Source organism: Canis lupus, chromosome 13 (genome assembly GCF_048164855.1).
Source record: "Canis lupus baileyi chromosome 13, mCanLup2.hap1, whole genome shotgun sequence".
Classification (NCBI taxonomy): Eukaryota; Metazoa; Chordata; class Mammalia; order Carnivora; family Canidae; genus Canis; species Canis lupus.
The window spans coordinates 37,067,192-37,085,334 of NC_132850.1; the positions used below are offsets into that span (position 1 = coordinate 37,067,192).

The 18,143-nt window shown below is 39.8% G+C and overlaps 1 protein-coding gene across 1 annotated transcript in view; it reads right to left on the reverse strand.

The window, feature by feature from the left end:
• Positions 1–307: 307 nt before the first annotated feature.
• Positions 308–18,143, reverse strand: part of LTA4H (leukotriene A4 hydrolase) — a 34,943-nt gene continuing 17,107 nt past the window's right edge. The window contains exons 10-19 of the mRNA XM_072773167.1: positions 17,839–17,909; positions 17,022–17,133; positions 16,103–16,247; positions 14,548–14,651; positions 14,024–14,094; positions 11,446–11,500; positions 5,220–5,315; positions 2,932–3,014; positions 2,165–2,269; positions 308–665 (exon numbers count right to left, since the gene is read on the reverse strand). Of these exons, the coding sequence (XP_072629268.1) occupies positions 548–665; positions 2,165–2,269; positions 2,932–3,014; positions 5,220–5,315; positions 11,446–11,500; positions 14,024–14,094; positions 14,548–14,651; positions 16,103–16,247; positions 17,022–17,133; positions 17,839–17,909 (960 nt within the window). The 3' untranslated portion in view covers positions 308–547. The remainder of the gene's footprint in view (positions 666–2,164; positions 2,270–2,931; positions 3,015–5,219; positions 5,316–11,445; positions 11,501–14,023; positions 14,095–14,547; positions 14,652–16,102; positions 16,248–17,021; positions 17,134–17,838; positions 17,910–18,143) is intronic.

Consider the following 18,143-nt stretch of genomic DNA (forward strand, 5'->3'; position numbering starts at 1 on the left):
GCTGTATGCTCTATGTGGGTGAAGGATATTTGATGACCAGTAAGGAGACGAATCAGGTTGAACAGACAGCAGAGTATTCCCAGTAGAGTTTATACATTTTGGAAAGTGTGTTTATACTACACCTGCTGTGTGGCTGGGTGAGCAAATCCAACTGAGTGCTCATGTTGTTTAAAAAGCAATACTCTAGTCATCTTGAATTTTTGGCACACAGTAGAGTCAAGTGAAAGAACTTAAAAATCCCAGGTAAATAATATGCTGACATTCTTGTGATTGTGCTGGGAAAAATAAATATGTAACTAACGAGAAATTTTACATCCACAAAATTAAAAGATTTAATTTTGTTAAAATGCACTTTATAAAGAACATGCCACTGGTTGGGGGTAGGGGAAGGGTGGTGCTCAGATTTATTTATGAAAATCACTGACAAAGCAATAAAAAGCCAAAATGAAAACAACATTTTTAGTTACAATATGAGCTGAACTTTTATATTTCTTAGTGAATTCTGTTTAAAAAAGAGAAATGTCTGAAATCAGCAATTGGTAGGTCCTTAATCCACTTTTAAATCTTTCCCCACCAGCATGGCCGTCACAGGGTGCATACTTGCTCTGTGTTCTTGGTAGGTACAGACGGCTTGATGATGAGACTTGTCAAAGGCAGCAAGGTCCCTGGTGGGGGAAGAAAGACGGATATTGACTTATTTTGGCAAGTAATATTTTATTTGGCAAGTATAATTCCATTATACTTGTGAAGTAAACGAAAAGATTAATCGTGACTATCTATGTCATGGTTATATATTTTTCCGAATTCCTGCCAAATCCATAGTGAAAATAACTTCACGAAGATATTCTTAAATTCTATCTTATAGCCAAGATACAACTTTTCCCCCTCTACCGAGCATTGCTTTATATGGCCAGCAACTTATTCTTCCAACTCATTGCAACATTTGAATCAAAAACATCTGGCTTTACCCACTCATTTCTTATTACATTTAAATAACTTCAGACTCTTTTTTCCCCTCCATGCCTACCCACCAATGATCCAATGATCTCCTACTTGCTTTTAAAGATCTTTCTGGGGGCAGCCCTGGTGGCGCAGCGGTTTAGTGCCGCCTGCAGGCCGGGGTGTGATCCTGGAGACCCGGGATCGAGTCCTACATCGAGCTCCCTGCATGGGGCCTGCTTCTCCCTCTGCCTGTGTCTCTGCCTCTCTCTCTCTCTCTCACTCTGTGTCTCTCATGAATAAATAAAAAATAAATAAATAACATCTTTTTAAAAAAATTAAATATCTTTCTGGGTACTTAAGATTATTTTCTATTTACTTCCATTCTGCCAGTGTCTGAACCAATTTGGCCCATAATTGGTAATGTGTATTGATGTTTGTAAAAAAGCTAATAAAATTGCCTCCAATTTTAAATATTTAGAAGCCTTCATTCCTATTTCAAAATTCTTTAACACATTTAAAAATATTATTTTTAGATGGTGTTTTTTTTAAAGATTTTATTTATTCATGAGACAGAGAGAGAGAGATGCAGAGATGTAAGCAGAGGGAGAAGCAGGCTCCCTGCAGGGAGCCTGCTGTGGGACTCGATCCCGGGACTGTGGGATCACGCCCTGAGCCAAAGGCAGATGCTCAACCACTGAGCCACCCAGGCATCCCTAGATGGTGTTTTATAAAGTATTTTAGCAACAGGAAAAACATCTAAGACTGTTCTTCCCCGTTCCTTTTCTTTCTTTCTTTCTTTTTTTTTTTTTTTAATTTTTATTTATGATAGTCACAGAGAGAGAGAGAGAGAGAGGGGCAGAGACACAGGCAGAGGGAGAAGCAGGCTCCATGCACCGGGAGCCCGATGTGGGACTCGATCCCGGGTCTCCAGGATCGCGCCCTGGGCCAAAGGCAGGCGCCAAACCACTGCGCCACCCAGGGATCCCCATTTTTTTTTTTTTTGAGGGAGGTTAGGGCAGAGGGAGAAGGAGAGAATCCCAAGCAGACTCCATGCTGAGTGCTGAGCCTGCTGCGGGGCTCAATGTAAACGACCTGAGAACATGACCTGAGCTGAAATCCAGAGTTGGACACCTAGCTCACTGAGCCACCCCATGGGGGTGCCCTCCCCCCAACCCCCAACTTCCTGATATAAATTCAAAACACAGTCTCAGCTGGTTCTTACTTGAACAGAGGTCGTGTAAACTTCATTCGTCCTTGCTCAGTTGCCATTTTTAGAGCCAGAGGAATAGCTTCCTCCCATTTCGATTGAATGCAGAGCCGTAACCATCTGGAAGAAGGATTTTTAGGGGGTGTAGGGTAGGAACCAAGGAGGAAGGGGCAGGATATATAGGCATAACTGAATATTATTTTTGCAATGATGAATAATCTCATTCTGGTTTATGCTGTACAATACTGTATATTTTTCTGAGAATCTCAAATCCTTGTGTATACAACCCAGTAATTGGAGAAGTCAAGAGGAGTTTGTTCTTGAAGAAGACCATACCTTTTAAAAAGTTTAGATCATGTTGGTGCTCGTGTACCTTATCTATACAGTTTGTAAAGGAATTAAACTTTGGTTTAAGACTCACACTACAGATCAGAATTAAGAAAGATTAACCACGTAACAGAATTAGAGATTTCTAACTATTCCCATATCAGAGTCGACTTGGCTAGTTGTAGAAGAATGCCTATTGACCTCAGGATTCCTAATCCTTCCCCTCCCCCCTTTCTATGGCAAGAGAAGCTTAGAACAAATGCTAATAAAAAGAATAATACTATCATCTTACAGATGTTGCAACTATTCCTTAAAGGCTACTCTATTTATACAGGTGCAATAAATTTCACAAGGATTTCTTAAAATTCATGTATGCCTCAGAGTCTGCTTTCCCTTTCTCCACCTTTTAAACAAGTTTCTACTTTCTTCCACAGAGACAAGTTAAAATGATGTACCTGAATCGTATTTCAGAATTGTTAATGGCATTCAAGTTGTACACCTCTTGCATTCGCTTTATGTGCCCCAATGGAAGAGGTGCCTAAGAGCAAAATAAAGAAGTATGATGTATCATTTCAACAGGATTCCTTGGAAGAAAGAAGCTGGAGAGAAATTCTTAGCCAGATTAAAATCCTAAATATTTTATAATATAAAAATAAGTTAGATAAAAAGAAAAGAAACAAATGCACACGACAAATTTTGTGCAAACTTATTCAGGATAAGGATGTTCTACTGGGAGCAAAAGGATAGTTTAATTTGTGAGGTATACAGAGAATTAAATGAGAATTACTCTCCTCAGACTTTTTGGCATATGAATACTAACTTTCTAATCCTTTCCAGAGTCTTCCAAGTCCTTCCTTATACGTTATATATATTAAATGTATTCCATTCTCTGTATTAAACCACAGTCCCTTAATTGTTAACTCACCGATTACCCCCAGCTTTATCTTTGTGTATTTCCTCTGAAATCCCTTTTAAATGATCTATATCCCTACAAAATAGCAGTTTTTAAACTTTTATATTACAGATCCCTTTGAGAACCTGATGAGTAATAGTGATGGTTTCCTTAGGAAAAAGAGAAAGATTTACCATATAAGCACAAATGTCTGTATACAATTGCAGGGGGTTCGTAAACCTCCCATGCCCATCTTAACCCATGCTAAAGGGGGGAGCAAATCTGGTGAGGAAAGAAGACCAGTTCAGTCTGGACAAGCAGGGAGACTGGGGTGCTGCTAGGTGGGTGGTGACTCTCCTCTCCCACCATGACTCATTTTGCAAAACTCACCCCATGCTCTCGGGGAAGCATCTCTGCTCTGAGTGCCAGACCCTTCCCAAATCGTTTGGTCTCAGTTAAACTCCAAGTCCACTCTGTAGGTCCACCGGTTAAGGTCACCTCCTAGACCCCCAACTATCCCCAATTTTTGCCCTGCATATTCGGGAGATATCCCACCAGGCCCTCCCTCTCCTTTGGCCCAGGCCACAAGGCAGCGCTGTAGACATTTATGAAACTTCAGTGACTTAATGCCCTAAAAACGGATTCTTGCAAAGCCCTTGTTGCCTTAAATCCTACTCCTCTTTTTGTTTTGATTCCATAGGAAACTCTATCCAGTCTTCTTTATCCCTCTCAAGGTCCTGAGACCCAAGAGCACATTTCAGGGTCACAGTAAAGACCCCATCATTCCCTCCCTCTCAAAATGCAGCCTCTCCTTTCCATTTCACATATTCTTTTAGTTACCTGGGTTTGAAACCTTAAAATCTGCTTGGACTCACTCCTTTTATTTATTTATTTATTTATTTATTTATTTTAAATTTTATTTATTTATGATAGTCACATAGAGAGAGAGAGAGAGAGAGGCAGAGACACAGGCAGAGGGAGAAGCAGGCTCCATGCACCGGGAGCCTGACGTGGGATTCGATCTGGGGCCTCCAGGATCGCGCCCTGGGCCAAAGGCAGGCGCCAAACCGCTGCGCCACCCAGGGATCCCGGACTCACTCCTTTTAACAGTCAAATCCAGTCAGTCACAAACCCCAGGCTCTCACCCTTCACCTCTGCTTATCTAGCCTGTTCCCTCTTTCCTCATGTCCTGAAAGTCTGACATGTCCTGAAAGTCTGACAACTAATTTCTCCACCCATGTTCCTCATGTTGATCCACCGGTGGACTCATATAACTCACCCTTTCATCAGATGACTTTTCTGTTAAAAATGTTAGACCCTTTCCTACCTACCTACCTACTAAAACAAAATCTAAGATTCTTAGCATCCAAGATTCATCGTATCTGATCCCACTTATCTTCATTAACTCTTGCAACACTGTGGCTTGATACTCCCTCAGACCTGAATTTCCACCTCTGCTAACACTGTTCGGCTCAAAGCAAGCCCCACTCCCACAAAACCTTTCCTTGATGATGCCAGGTAGAAGGCAGTTCTTCACTGATTAAGTTTTTGTCAAATGATACCTAAAATATGCCTCCTTCTATTGCCAGATTTTGTATGTGTGACCTTCCCTTCTAGATTATAAGCTTTTTAAGGACATGATTTCTTTCTTTCTTGCATATTCTCATGTTCACAATAATACCACACATAATAACCATTCAACAAATGTCTTTAAATAAATGGATTAATTTTATAAGTTATTTTTTTCCGTTAGTTTTCACAATAATATTTTTCCCAAGTTGGGTTTGTCATAAATGCTATGCTTGTCTTATATGGCCATTGTAATTTCTCATGTTTCGAGCTAGTACTTACTTTCTGGAGCATCTGTGCTAAAAATTCATTCAATTGATGAGAAGAGAGATCCTTGAGGTCTGCTGCGGTGAATGAATTTAAATCCTCTTCTTTGGCCTAAAAGAAATGTTACCTGGTTATTTCCATTCATGTATGATTTAATAATATTTATTGGTTTATCTGACATAAAAATAAAGATTAAGAAAAAGAAATACAAGGATGCACAAGATGGTGAAAAATAGTAATAAGTGGGAGAAACTTTTGACATCCTTTGTACCATTCAAGATATGTGGATTTTCAAAGTAAAGAAGACATTACAAAAGCATATCAACTAATTCATAGGCCAAGTTGAAAACCTGGGGAAAAGGAGCAAATTGCATATTTTCTTAAATATTACATTATGAACATAAAAGAACACAAACTGATGTTTCCCTCTATCCCCACACATTCTGTTTTTCACACCTAACCTTGGAAATCATCTAAGTCTGTACTTTTCTTTTTTTTTTTTTTAAGATTTTATTTATTCATGAGAGACACAGAGAGAGAGGCAGAGACACAGGCTGAGGGAGAAGCAGGCTCCATGCAGGGAGCCCGATGTGGAACTCGATTCTGGGACTCCAGGATCACGCCCTGGGCCGAAGGTGGGCGCTAAACCGCTGAGCCACCCAGGGATCCCCTGTACTTTTCTATTTAGGATTCACTGTCAAAAATCTTGGAGGATATGATTAAGAAATATTAAATAAAACTTATCAAAGTAAGTATTTTCAAATCTTTAAAAACTAGTTTTAGATTCTTTTAAACTAGGCTTACTTTTTTGTTTTTAGGCTTACTTTTTAAATTATTTTAAATTTTAATTCCAGTATAATTAACATATGCTGCTGTATTAGTTTCAGGTGTACAAAATAGTGATTCAGCACTACATACATAATGCAGACTCATCACAAGTGCCTTCCTTCATCCCCATTCATCCCCATCGCCTATTTCACCCATCCCCCTACCTACCTCCCCTCTGGTAACCAGGAATTTTTCCCTAGAGCTACACGTCTGTTTCTTGATCTCTCTTTCTCTTTTCCTTTGCTCATTTATTTTGTTTCTCGTAACCCACATATAACTGAAATCAGATGGTATTTGTCTTTCTCTGATTGACTTATTTTGCTTAGCCTTATACTCTCTAGCTCCATCTATGTTCTTACAAATGATAAGATTTCATTCTTTTTTATGGCTGATAATATTCCATTGTGTGTGTGTGTGTGATCTATTGATGGAAAGTTGGGCTTCTTCCAAATCTTGGCTATTGGAAATAATGCTGCTATAAACATAGGGGTGCATGTATCCCTTTGAATCAATGTTTTTGTATTTCTTTGGTAAATATACTCAGTAGTGTGATTACTGGATTATAAGGTATTTCTATTTTTAACTTTTTGCGAAACCTCCCTACTGTCTTTCACATAAACTTAAGGTTTCTTTTCGTTTGAAAAGAAATATATGCAATGTTTTTAAAAAAAAATCAAATAGGGCCCGATGAAAAATTCCTTTGTTTTTGCTCCCTGTCTCCAAGTCCTGCTCCTCAGTAACCAGTACTAATAGTTCCTTGTATATCCTTCCAGAAAATGTAATGTATAAATATATATCCTTGTAAAGATACATTAGTTTACATCTTCTCCTTTCTACCCCACTGTGAAACCATACCTTAGTATCAAAACTTACAGACCTCATTCTCTGCAGACTTAAACTATCTATCAAGGATATGTCATAAGTGGTAAAAAAATGAAAAGCAAGAGAATGATAAGCCAAAATTCAAGGTAATGGTTACCCTAATGGGAAGGCAAGGTGGGTAGAGAGGGGATAAGGTGGGGAGGGTGAGTAGGGGTGCTTTAACAGTACTGGTGAGGTTTTATTTCTTTTCTTTTCTTTTTAAGATTTTATTTATTTATTCATGAGAGACACAGAGGAAAATGCAGAGACAGAAGCAGGCTCCCTGCATTGGGAGCCCGATGAGGGACTCAATCCCAGGACCCCGGGATCACACCCTGAGCCAAAGGCAGATGCTCAACCACTGAGCCATCAAGGCCCCCCGAAGTTTTATTTCTTAGGTTAGTGGTGGGTACACAGGCACCTGTTTTACAACTGATTTTTATACCTTCAAATAGGTGATGTACTCTTTTTTCTTTTGCTTTTATTTAATATTTAAGAAAAACAACTGAGCAATAAAACAAGGCAACAAGAGAACCAGTTGTAATCACTAGTGATTACATAGATTGCAGCTAGTCTTCAGTCTGTCCTGGACCTGCCAGCTACTGTTGATCCTGAGCTATTTATAATCATCCACCTTGGCTGCTGGGCCTGAAGGAATATCTCAGCAGAAAATCAGGAGCAGGAGCAGTTTTACCAGGTGGGCTGAAATATATCTTTCAAATGAAAAGAGAGGTCCTAACACATTACATTGTTATTAAAAGGTCCTGTTTCCCCTGGATCTCTAGCTTTTCTCCATGACAAGTCTGTAAACTACCAAAACACAGACTCAAGACACAGGTAGAAGAGCTGAAGTATGATCTGTGGCAAGATGTGTTATCAGATTTCCCTCCCTGCATAGAAATAATTATGCCTTTCTAAATTATTTAGCGTCTGTAATTAAACCCATCATCTAATCATAACTTAACACCTCTGGTTCCTGTTGTTACAACACTGACCATGGGAGGCCTACCACTCCAGGCATAGTATTGACAGTGGATGGACACAGGTGCCCAACGAGCCTGCTGGGTGGGCAGCTGCCTAGGTAGTTTCTATCCCCCTCAAAAAAATCTTGAACTAGATCTAAAGAGTTAGTAATACTCTAACTTTGTTATGATGTTATGAGAATCTTCACAAAGATGTTTATATTTTATTTGAAATGACAATATCTTTACCCTTGGTTTCTGTTTCCATTTTCCTGATTTGCCTTACTCTTGATTTGTTTTTCTTCTTCTGGCTGTCAGAGCTCAAAACCCAGAGCTTTCTATTCCTTTTTTAAAATTTGTTTTTATTGAAGTTCAATTTGCCAACATATAGTATAACACCCAGTGCTCATCCCATCATGTGCCCTCCTCAGTGCCCGTCACCCAGTTATCCCAACCTCCCACCCACCTCCCCTTCTGCAATCTTTGTTCATTTCCCAGAGTTAGGAGTCTCTCATGGTTTGTCTCCCTCTCTAAATTTTCCCACTCAGTTCCCCTCCTTTCCCTTATAATCCCTTTCACTATTTCTTATATTCCCTGTATGAGTGACACCACATGACGATTGTCCTTCTCCAATTGACTTACTTTCTTATTCTCCACATTTGATCAGTTTTCAAGGTCTTAACTAGCTATTTAAAATTAAACCTCAAAAATCTTTCAAATCTTTTATTTCCTCCTGTACTATTCTAGTTCAAGCCCCTAAAGCCTTTTGATTCTGAGCTACTATCTCCTCTGAACTACTAGCTGGCCTACCTACTAACTCTGACTTTCCCATCTCCACTAAGCCTCTATACTCCACAGTTTGATTAATGGTCCTAATAAATAGCTCTGATCATTTCATTTGTGGTTCAAAACCTTTAGGGATCCACTGCTGTTCACAGATCATGTGTTACATTCCTTAGCTTGACAATGAAGCTTCTCTATAATAGGGAACTAATTTATCTTTCCAACCTTGTTCTCCCTCTACTAATTCATGTATTTATCCAGCAGTGAATAAAGGTGGATGGATATAGAGATGAATAAAAACAATTTCTGCTCTCAAGTTGCTTATGGCCTGGTGAAAGAAACAGATACAAACAATGCAGTAAAAACAAACAAACAAACAAACAAACAAATGCAGTAAAAGCTTTTTTAAAGTGAGCTCCACTAAAACCACTTGTTAGATTAACTGATATGCTCCACCCTCTCTTTATGTAAAATGAATGGACTCATGTCCAGGGAACAACTGATGCTCAGTGTGCGTGGGCCATCCCTCTGGTACCTGTGTTTTTCTTCCTCCCACCTGTGTTGATTTATGTGTTAACCACATCAGCTAGAATTGTTTCCAAATGTATTTATATCAGTTGTAGTTGCAATCAGAAAACCTTGTCAGATAAAAGGTAAACTGATGAAAGAAGAGTGCTGAAAGAAAAAGAAATTTCTCTAAATATTAAGTTTATTGCTCTGGAAAACCTAAGTCAACTTTAATTTAAAAGCTGCTGTGCAAAAAAAAAAAAATGTTGCTACAGAATTTGTAAATGGATGGATTTTACAGACTCTGTAAAAAGATGGGAACAACAGAAAAATCTAGAAGGAGGTATTTAAATTCTATTTCCACTTTAAAGAAACTAAAATTGGAAGTTACAAGTGCATTAAGAATTTAGTTTACGCGGCTGACATACAGCTCTGGCCCCAGAGTCAACGTCTGAATGATATGTCTTAAATTAAAATGTCTTCAATATGATCAGTTTTTATGACACCCTGCTTTAACCAATGTTTTCAGTTAACTGACTGGTTAACTGAACTGGCTCACTGATTTGTTCCAATCTGATAAGAGTACTTTAATAATAGTACAATAAAAACCAAGCCAGAAATGGTGTGATAGGGCTGTTTACAGGATTCTATAGGAGATGAGGAAGGAAAGCCTTACTTAGCCTGGGATGAGGACAGAAGGGTGGGGGAGGAAGCAGAGAGGGTAGCCCTGGCAGACAGGAAGGAAGGAACACTAGATTAATGAACCTCAATGGAACTTAAAGGACGTCAGTGTGGCAATGGCCGTGGACAGAATCAGGGAGGAGGATGGAAAGATGAACCAGAAGAATAGGCTCTAAGCTCTAACCAGAATGAACTCACCTCTCCACCCAGGCTCCATGTTTTGTTGCTGCTTTAAGAAAAAAACCTTTGTTTGAACTCTGTGCCTCCCACCCAGAATGTCCTCCTCTACCTCATCCGTGCCCAAAGCATACTCAGTCCCAGCTGAAACACCCTCCTCTAGACAGGGCTCTCCTCCATGCTGCAGCCAACCTCAACCCACTTGCCTCCCCAGGTGGAAGTATCCACTCCTTCTGGTGACCTCTTGTTCCTTCATCTGTGTCCTTGTCATGCTGCTCATCACTTACTGTTTAGCATTGGTTATATATAACTACACTTTAGGAACAAGGGTCAAAAGGCAACATCTAAATTTGTTGCAGATAACAGGATGAAGGATAGCAAAATCTGCTACCCACAAATACGCCACTTTAGTATATTGATTATTTTAGCTGTAGGCTCTTCAAAGACAGGAAAGGCAAGGAGAGGTTTTCTCTGAACTGCACTCACCTGCCTAGAAATAGAATTTTTCCAAAGGAACTCAGTTGTCCTAGATCCCCTCCCCTGGGAGTTTGATCAGTCAGGCAAAATTGACTCTTATCACAGGAAAGGAAACTAAAAGTGGCCACCACGCCCAGGCAAACTTTGTCACAAGCTATCATACCCTCCCACCATTCCTCTAAGAGCCCATTCTCTTTCCTAAAAATCCTTTATTTTCCCCTATTTTCTTTCTCCCCACTGAAATGGTACCAAACCCTGAATACTGAGCCACCTCTGAGTGATTCATTTTTCTGTGGGCCTCTCCCCTGTGTACACGAGATATACACGTTCATAAATGTGTTTTTCTCTTGTTAATCTGCCTTTCGTTACACAGGTCTCAGCTAAGAACTTAGACGGTAGAGGAAAAATTTCTTTTCTTCCCCCTGCAATGATTATTCTTACATTTTATGTTATTTTTCACGAAAGCATCATCCAGGGCACATCCTCACGCTGGTTTCTCTAAGGGTTATGTTTCAGGATGTACACAAACAAGCTATCTTTAGGAGGCTCCATAGGTGTGGACAGTAACACCCACCAACAGTTGGCAATAGCGCTTGCCTAAGATCATTTTAGATTTATCTGGTACGGGTAAGGACTATATTTGAAGCAGTGTCTTACAAATGATTTATGAGGAAAAAGAAGGAAGAGAAAACACAAATATCTTTGCATGCCTTTCTTAAGACTTGAAGCAAGAAAATGGGAACAAATACCATCAGTATCTATTTGCTCCCCAGCCTTCAGTAACTTTACACACTGAAGGCTGGCTTAAGAGGACTTCGGATGAACTGGACTTATGAATAACCTCTCCAGATACATGGGTTTGTGAGTAAAGTACCCACCTGCCCTCTTCCCTGCCCCCACCTTCCTGAGTAGAGATGGATTTGCACAATTCTTTAAAAAGTGGTCAAAGTCACGTTAGTACTCACAGTTATCCACCGTTGACTTAAGGCAATACAAGCGTTTGTCAGAGTCATATCGTAACTGCAAAGACGAAAAAATACTAGAGGTTAAATTTCATAAAAATGTACATGCTTTTCCATAAATGTAATGTTGAAGTTACAGAGCATCACTTTCAAAGTTCTGGGTTTTTTTTAAAGATTTTATTTATTTATTCATGAGAGACAGAGAGAGAAAGAGGCAGAGACACAAGCAGAGGAAGAAGCAGACTCCATGCAGGGAGCCTGACGTGGGACTCGATCCCGGGACTCCAGGATCACGCCCTGGGCCAAAGGCAGGCGCCAAACCGCTGAGCCACTCAGGGATCCCCTACTTTTTTTTTAAAGACTTTATTTATTCATTTGAGAGGAAGAGTAAGAGAGCCAGAGGGAGGGGGAGGAAGAAGCAGGCTCCCCATGGAGCAGAGAGCCGGATGAGGGGCTCCATCCCAGGACTCTGAGATCATGACCTGAGCCACTCGGGCACTCCTCAAAGTTCTTTTTAAATAAAAAAGGCACCTGGGTGGCTCAGTCACTTAGACGTCTGCCTTTGGCTCAGGTCATGATCTTGGGGTCCTGGAATGGAGCCCCATATGGGGCTCCCTGCTCCGCGGGGAGCCTGCTTCTCCCTCTCCCTCTGCCCCTCCTCTTGCTCGTTCTCTCTCTCACTGTTTCTCAAATAAATAAATAAAAACCTTTGAATAAATAAACAAATATCAGGAACTCCAGAGTGTTGAAAATAGGAAATCTTCTACCTGACTTAAATATACTGATGTCATCTGGGAACTTGGAAATCCGAGCAGATACCAAATTAATGAAATACCTGCTTATCCTCCCGAGGGAATGCCTCCGCGTGTCTGTGAAGATGCTTCAGCAGCATCCACTGAAGGCGCTGGGGCTCGGGTGAGCACATTTAGGGCTTGCTGTGTGCCAGGCACAGTTTGAGGTGCTCGTGACAACGCAAAATCCTTGCTTTTGTGGATTTTACATTCTATTGCTCCAGCTTATCTAACCTTCCACCTTTGTGATCATTCAACAAATCTGTGAGTGCCCACGTGGCAGGCACTGTTCTAGACACCAGGAAAAAATGATGGTGTCACGGGAGACCCTTGCTAGGGAGACTCCGACATCATGTGATGATTTTGTTCCTCTCTCTTCAGAAGAAAATGGAAATAACAAACTCTGACCACGAAGCAAAGCGAACTTCACTGAAATCTGTGTGTTCTCCACTTAGAAAATAAGTCCTATGTTTTGCAACAACAATGGAAGAGACTATGTGTACAAAAATTCTTGCAAGACGTCTTTGTCCATAAATGATGCTTGCTTTCTGTGAAATGTTTCTGTTAGAGAACGGTAGGGTACCTGCCCTTGAGGACCTAAATGAAATAAGTTTCGATTGGAAGTTACCTTTGAACCTGCTAAAGAGAGTTTGTGCCCTAGGGGAGATTATGAAGGGGTTAAAGCAGTGACCTCCTTTGAAGCAGCTGCCATTTAATCTTGTGAAGTAGCCAGGCTGTGGGCTTCAGGGAAAGCCTTTTGTTTGTCCTCAAGACCAAATGGGATCAGAGGCAGTAAATTGTTCAGGCAGTAAATCACTTTCAACTAGAACATTCCTTAGCACTGATTTCAGAAGGACCAATAGGACAATAGAGGACTTCTGCTGGTCTCTTTCTGGTTTGTCATGAAAAGAACTAAGGAAGGACTAGCCCAAGGAAAGGAAGCAGCCTTTACTTATGGCAAGGTCCTAAGGAAAGTAGTACACAAAACCAAATATGATCCTTGCTCTCATGGTGCTTCATTGTAGTGAAGGAGGAAGACTTTAATAATCACACAAATCAAAATTACTGCTGTGGTGACAGCAATGAAAGTGGCCTCATATAGCACCAGGAAACCCGAAATGGGGACCTAACGTGGTTCAGAGGTCAAGGAATATTTCCATGAGGAAGCAGTTCTTGGGCTGAGATTGGAATTACCTGAATAAAGAGTACAGCAGGTGGGTGGGAACAGTCTGTTCCAGCCAGGAACTTGCAGTAGTTAGCATCCTTACATGACTCAGGAGGACCAGAGTTTAGGTCTCTGATATGAGGAGGGTATTTAGTTTAAAAGGCAGTATACTGGAGGGGTAAAGATTGCCAGGGTATGAATCTCAACTCTGAATAGAATGAATACTGTGCAAACTTAGGTTAAGACATTTTACCTAGCTAAGCCTAATGTGCCTCTTCTGGAAATGGAGATGGCAACTTATAACCCTGCTGTAGTGATTAGCATAATACTTATACAAGTTTTATTTCTTATTGCAAAGGTTTTAAAGGAAAGGAAAATATCTTCCCTCTGTATCACCATCCTTCAGCTGAAAGGAGGCATTCCATAATTACTTGCAATTAACTGAATTTATATTTATAATATCATAGAAATGATTCTTTTGACCTGAGGGTCAAGGTTCAAACACCTATGAAGTCTACTTTCTAAGTAGTAACAGTTTAAGGAAGTCATAAAACCCTTTCAGGTATTTTGAGGAGCTCGAGGGTTTTGCAGGATGAGAAGGAAAGCATTAACAGGAAGTACTGACTTGGGTTTTACAGGGGGCATTCCAGGAGAGTACAGCCAGGCATTCCAATCAACTTGATTGAGAATATCAACCTGTGAAGGCAAAGAAGGCCAAGTTTGCTACAGAATAATCTTTTCCATGGGGGGGGGGAGGGGGGGGAAGAAATAACACAACTAAAACAGACTCTTAGGTCTTCAAATCTTAATTTTGTCTACACTGACATGTCAGGATAATTTCTGTTTTCCGATATAAATTTTTATTAATCAGTAGCATTCTGTTAAATAAAAGAGGAAAATTAAATATATACAAAAAATAAATTTCTGAATAAATAAATTTCTGGAAACACACTATTGAAGATCCCTCTGAAATATTCACGTTAGTTCATGTTGTTGAGATCACATTTTAAACAGGAAAAAGTACAATGAAAGGTTGAGTCTTAAATTCTAAACCAATACTACTACTAAGTAATTCAAATCAGTCTAACAAATAGCCATTAAATACAGGTATATTGGGCATAACAAATAAGAAAGCTTTTAAAAGCCAACCTTATCTTTGAAGTGGGAATACAGGAAATCCTTCCAGTCATCAGTGGTTATGCTCTTGTAGGAAAACTTCTCAACATAAGCCTTTAGGAATCCTAGGAAAACCTCTAAGAGTTAAAAAAAGAAAAAAGAGAAAAGAAAAAATGTTGGTTAATGGAAAGGTAGCTATTTAACATTTTCGGGGCATGCTTGGTAAGGTACTATTGACCAAGGAGAACAGAGAATTTTCAGAGACTAGGGAAACCAATAAGAGGTTTAGTGGTAGAAGAATGTTTAAAACAGGAATTAGGACTTCAGTTGGGCCTTGAAGAATATATATAAATTTGATAGAAGGGAGAAAAGAAATCTTCATTACAAGTAAGAGGAAAACACAATGAAGAAACAGAGAAGGAGCCCACACACTAATTCTAGAAGTAATGGCCTCAGTGTGACGACCCAAGAAGAGGAGAACAATATGGGAGAGGAAAAGTGTGTGTGGGTGACGGAGGGTCTTCAAAGTCCACAGACAAAGGAGAACACTTTAACCCCCATCAGTAGGGGAAGGTTACATATACTCAGCACATCTATATTATGAATGACTATGGTGGCATTAAAGAGCATGAGGTAGATTTGTATGTTCTGACATGGGAAGATGTCTGTGGAACATTGCTGAATTAAAAAAAAAACACAAAGGTAGAACAAGTTATTTTTATGTATATCATTATTTATATATATAAATTCATTTTATATATCCATTTTTGTTTTTTAAGATTTTTATTTATTTTTTTTTTTTTGAGAGAGAGAAAGAGAGCATGAGCTGGGGAAGGGACAGAGGGAGAAGCAGACTCCCCAGCTGAGCAGGGAGCCTGATGTGGGGCCTGAGATCACGACCTAAGCTGAAAGCAGGTGCTTAACCAACTGAGCCACACAAGCATTCCAATGAGCCATTTCCTGTAATTACAATATATTTATTTGTCTCTTTATTTATACTTCGAAAAAGATCTGGAGACATGCACACCTAACTGCTAAGAGTGGTTACCTGGGGAGTGGAAAGGGCTGAGGGGCTCTCGCTTGTTACTCTTACAAACTTCTGTACTACACAATTTTTGTTTCTTTTTTTTTTAAAGATTTTATTTATTTATTCATGATAGACATAGAGAGAGAGAGGCAGAGACACAGGCAGAGGGAGAAGCAGACTCCATGCCAGGAGCCCGACGTGGGACTCGATCCTGGGACTCCAGGATCGCGCCCAGGGCCAAAGGCAGGCGCTAAACCGCTGAGCCACCCAGGGATCCCCACAATTTTTGTTTCAATGAGTACAAACTATTCCTAATTTTTAAAATAAGATGAGTTTTATTTAAAATAAGATGAGTTTTCTTTTCAAGCAACACAATTTTGAATTTAGCAGTCATTCAAGGTTTTAAGTAGAGAGGTCACATTAGAAAAGGATATAGATTTTCTTCAGCAGCTGCACACACAATGAACCGAAAGAATAAAATTGAGCAAAAACAACCGTTAAAAATTCTTCCTTATTCTTCACATTGCCCTAAAAAAAAATCAGAAAATGCCAACTACTTGCCTGGGCCCCCAAGAAGTTGTTCGAGGTAAAAGAGTAAAGCAAAGCCCTTCTCGTAGGGCACTGACGAATATGCTACATCGGGGTCCACGTTCGTCAGATCAACCACGAGTTTGGTATATGGATGCGTATCTCCAAAAGTCTTTATCTGCAGGACACAAAATTAGATGAATGTTCAAATACGAATACTGGTCATTAGTAGACAAGCAAGCTAATAAGGGAGTATTACTTCACCTAAAGGCATAACTGTAAGGGAGTCTAGAACTTAGGCTGAGAGACTAGAAATTGTAGGGCATGTTAGCAGAAATTTCTGAAAGTCTGTTAATGGAATGGCCACTTGTGCCATGTTCTTTATTATTACAAAAAAATAAAGAAATGTTTCAATGTGTGGTCATCAAATTTGGCCTTTAGGACGAAGCACTGAAAAATGATGTAAATATACCAAATAAAGTTCAAACTCAGTAACTGACTATATTAATGACAAAGACTTGATGAGGTCCTACTGCTCATGAACATGATGTGACACAGGATAATGATTAGTATGTATCAACAGAATATTTACCAGGGTGCCTGGGTGGTTCAGTTGGTTAAGTGTCTGACTCTGCTTTGGCTCAGATCATGATCTCAGGGTCCTGGGATTGAGCCCCATGTCGGGCTCTGTGCTCAGCATGAAGTCTGCTTGGGATTCCCTCTCTCCCTTTCCTTCTGCCCTCCCCCCCACCACTTTGCTCTGCCCATGCATGCTCTCTCTCTAATAAATAAAATCTTAAAAAAAAAATAGAATATTATACTAGTATCTCTGATTTTCCACACCTGCAAAAATGGCTTTCTTATTGCTACTTACTAAAGCTAGTTTACGAACTAAACTTTTGAAGGCCTATACAACTTTGGAGAAATGCTTCTCAAAGCACGACTCACTTACTGAATTCTGTAGTTCTCCCCATCCTCCCAGAGCATGAAAATGTCTGAACTTTTCACCAAACAGTCGTCCGCAAATGTGGCGTTCCAAGTACACGGTATGTCCTTCGTTTAACCTGAAAATTTTTTTTTTGTAAATAAAATAAAGACAGTGACATGGGATCCCTGGTGGCGCACCGGTTTGGCACCTGCCTTTGGCCCAGGGCGTGATCCTGGAGACCTGGGATCGAATCCCACATCAGGCTCCCGGTGCATGGAGCCTGCTTCTCCCTCTGCCTATGTCTCTGCCTCTCTCTCTCTCTCTCTGTGTGACTATCATAAATAAATAAAAAATTAAAAAAACAAACAACAACAACAACAACAACAAAGACAGTGACACAGCCAAAAGGAACACATGTTTTAGTCAACAAGGTACTTTCTTTTTGGCTTTTCTGCAGAGCAAAGAATTGTAAAGCATGAACACTACAGTCTAAGCAGATTGCCTATGTGGCTACTCTGCATTCAATTCAGAACAATGGGAAACCCAGCCCAGTAGACGGCAGTGGGGAAAATTAAGCCCTGGTTCTCGTTTTATGTGCCCATTATTAAAATGTGATTGTACCAGGAACTAAATAATAAGCACAAGCCGAATACTCCTACTCTACCTAACATTGTGACAAGTGTTGTGGAATTTTTTTTTAAGTTGTCTACCAAGGAGATGGTAACAAAGAAAAACAAGAAAAAGGATGCAATATTCCTACAAAACAATTCAGAGTGGCAGGCAGGCAGGGAAAGAAATTAATAACAAGGACCAATAGAGAAACAATAATAATAAATCTTACCAAAAGTGGTCCCAAGTTTTGTTGGTCACTAGATTTCCTGTCCAGCTGTGAGATATTTCATGTGCAATAACCTGAAGTGGAAATAATGCAGTAGTAAATAGTGGAAGGGATCGGTCATAGAATTGATCACCTTACTTTAAAATAACTCCGTAGGTAAGTATTCTAGTTCATTCAGTTCCACACCGTTCAGTTTGTTTTTCTTTTAACACCAGCTGAGATATTCAGGGAGTTAGTTTAGCAAACAAATCATAATTTAGCCAAAGACAAAAGTATAGTTAAAAAAATTAGAAACAAAATTATTTAGA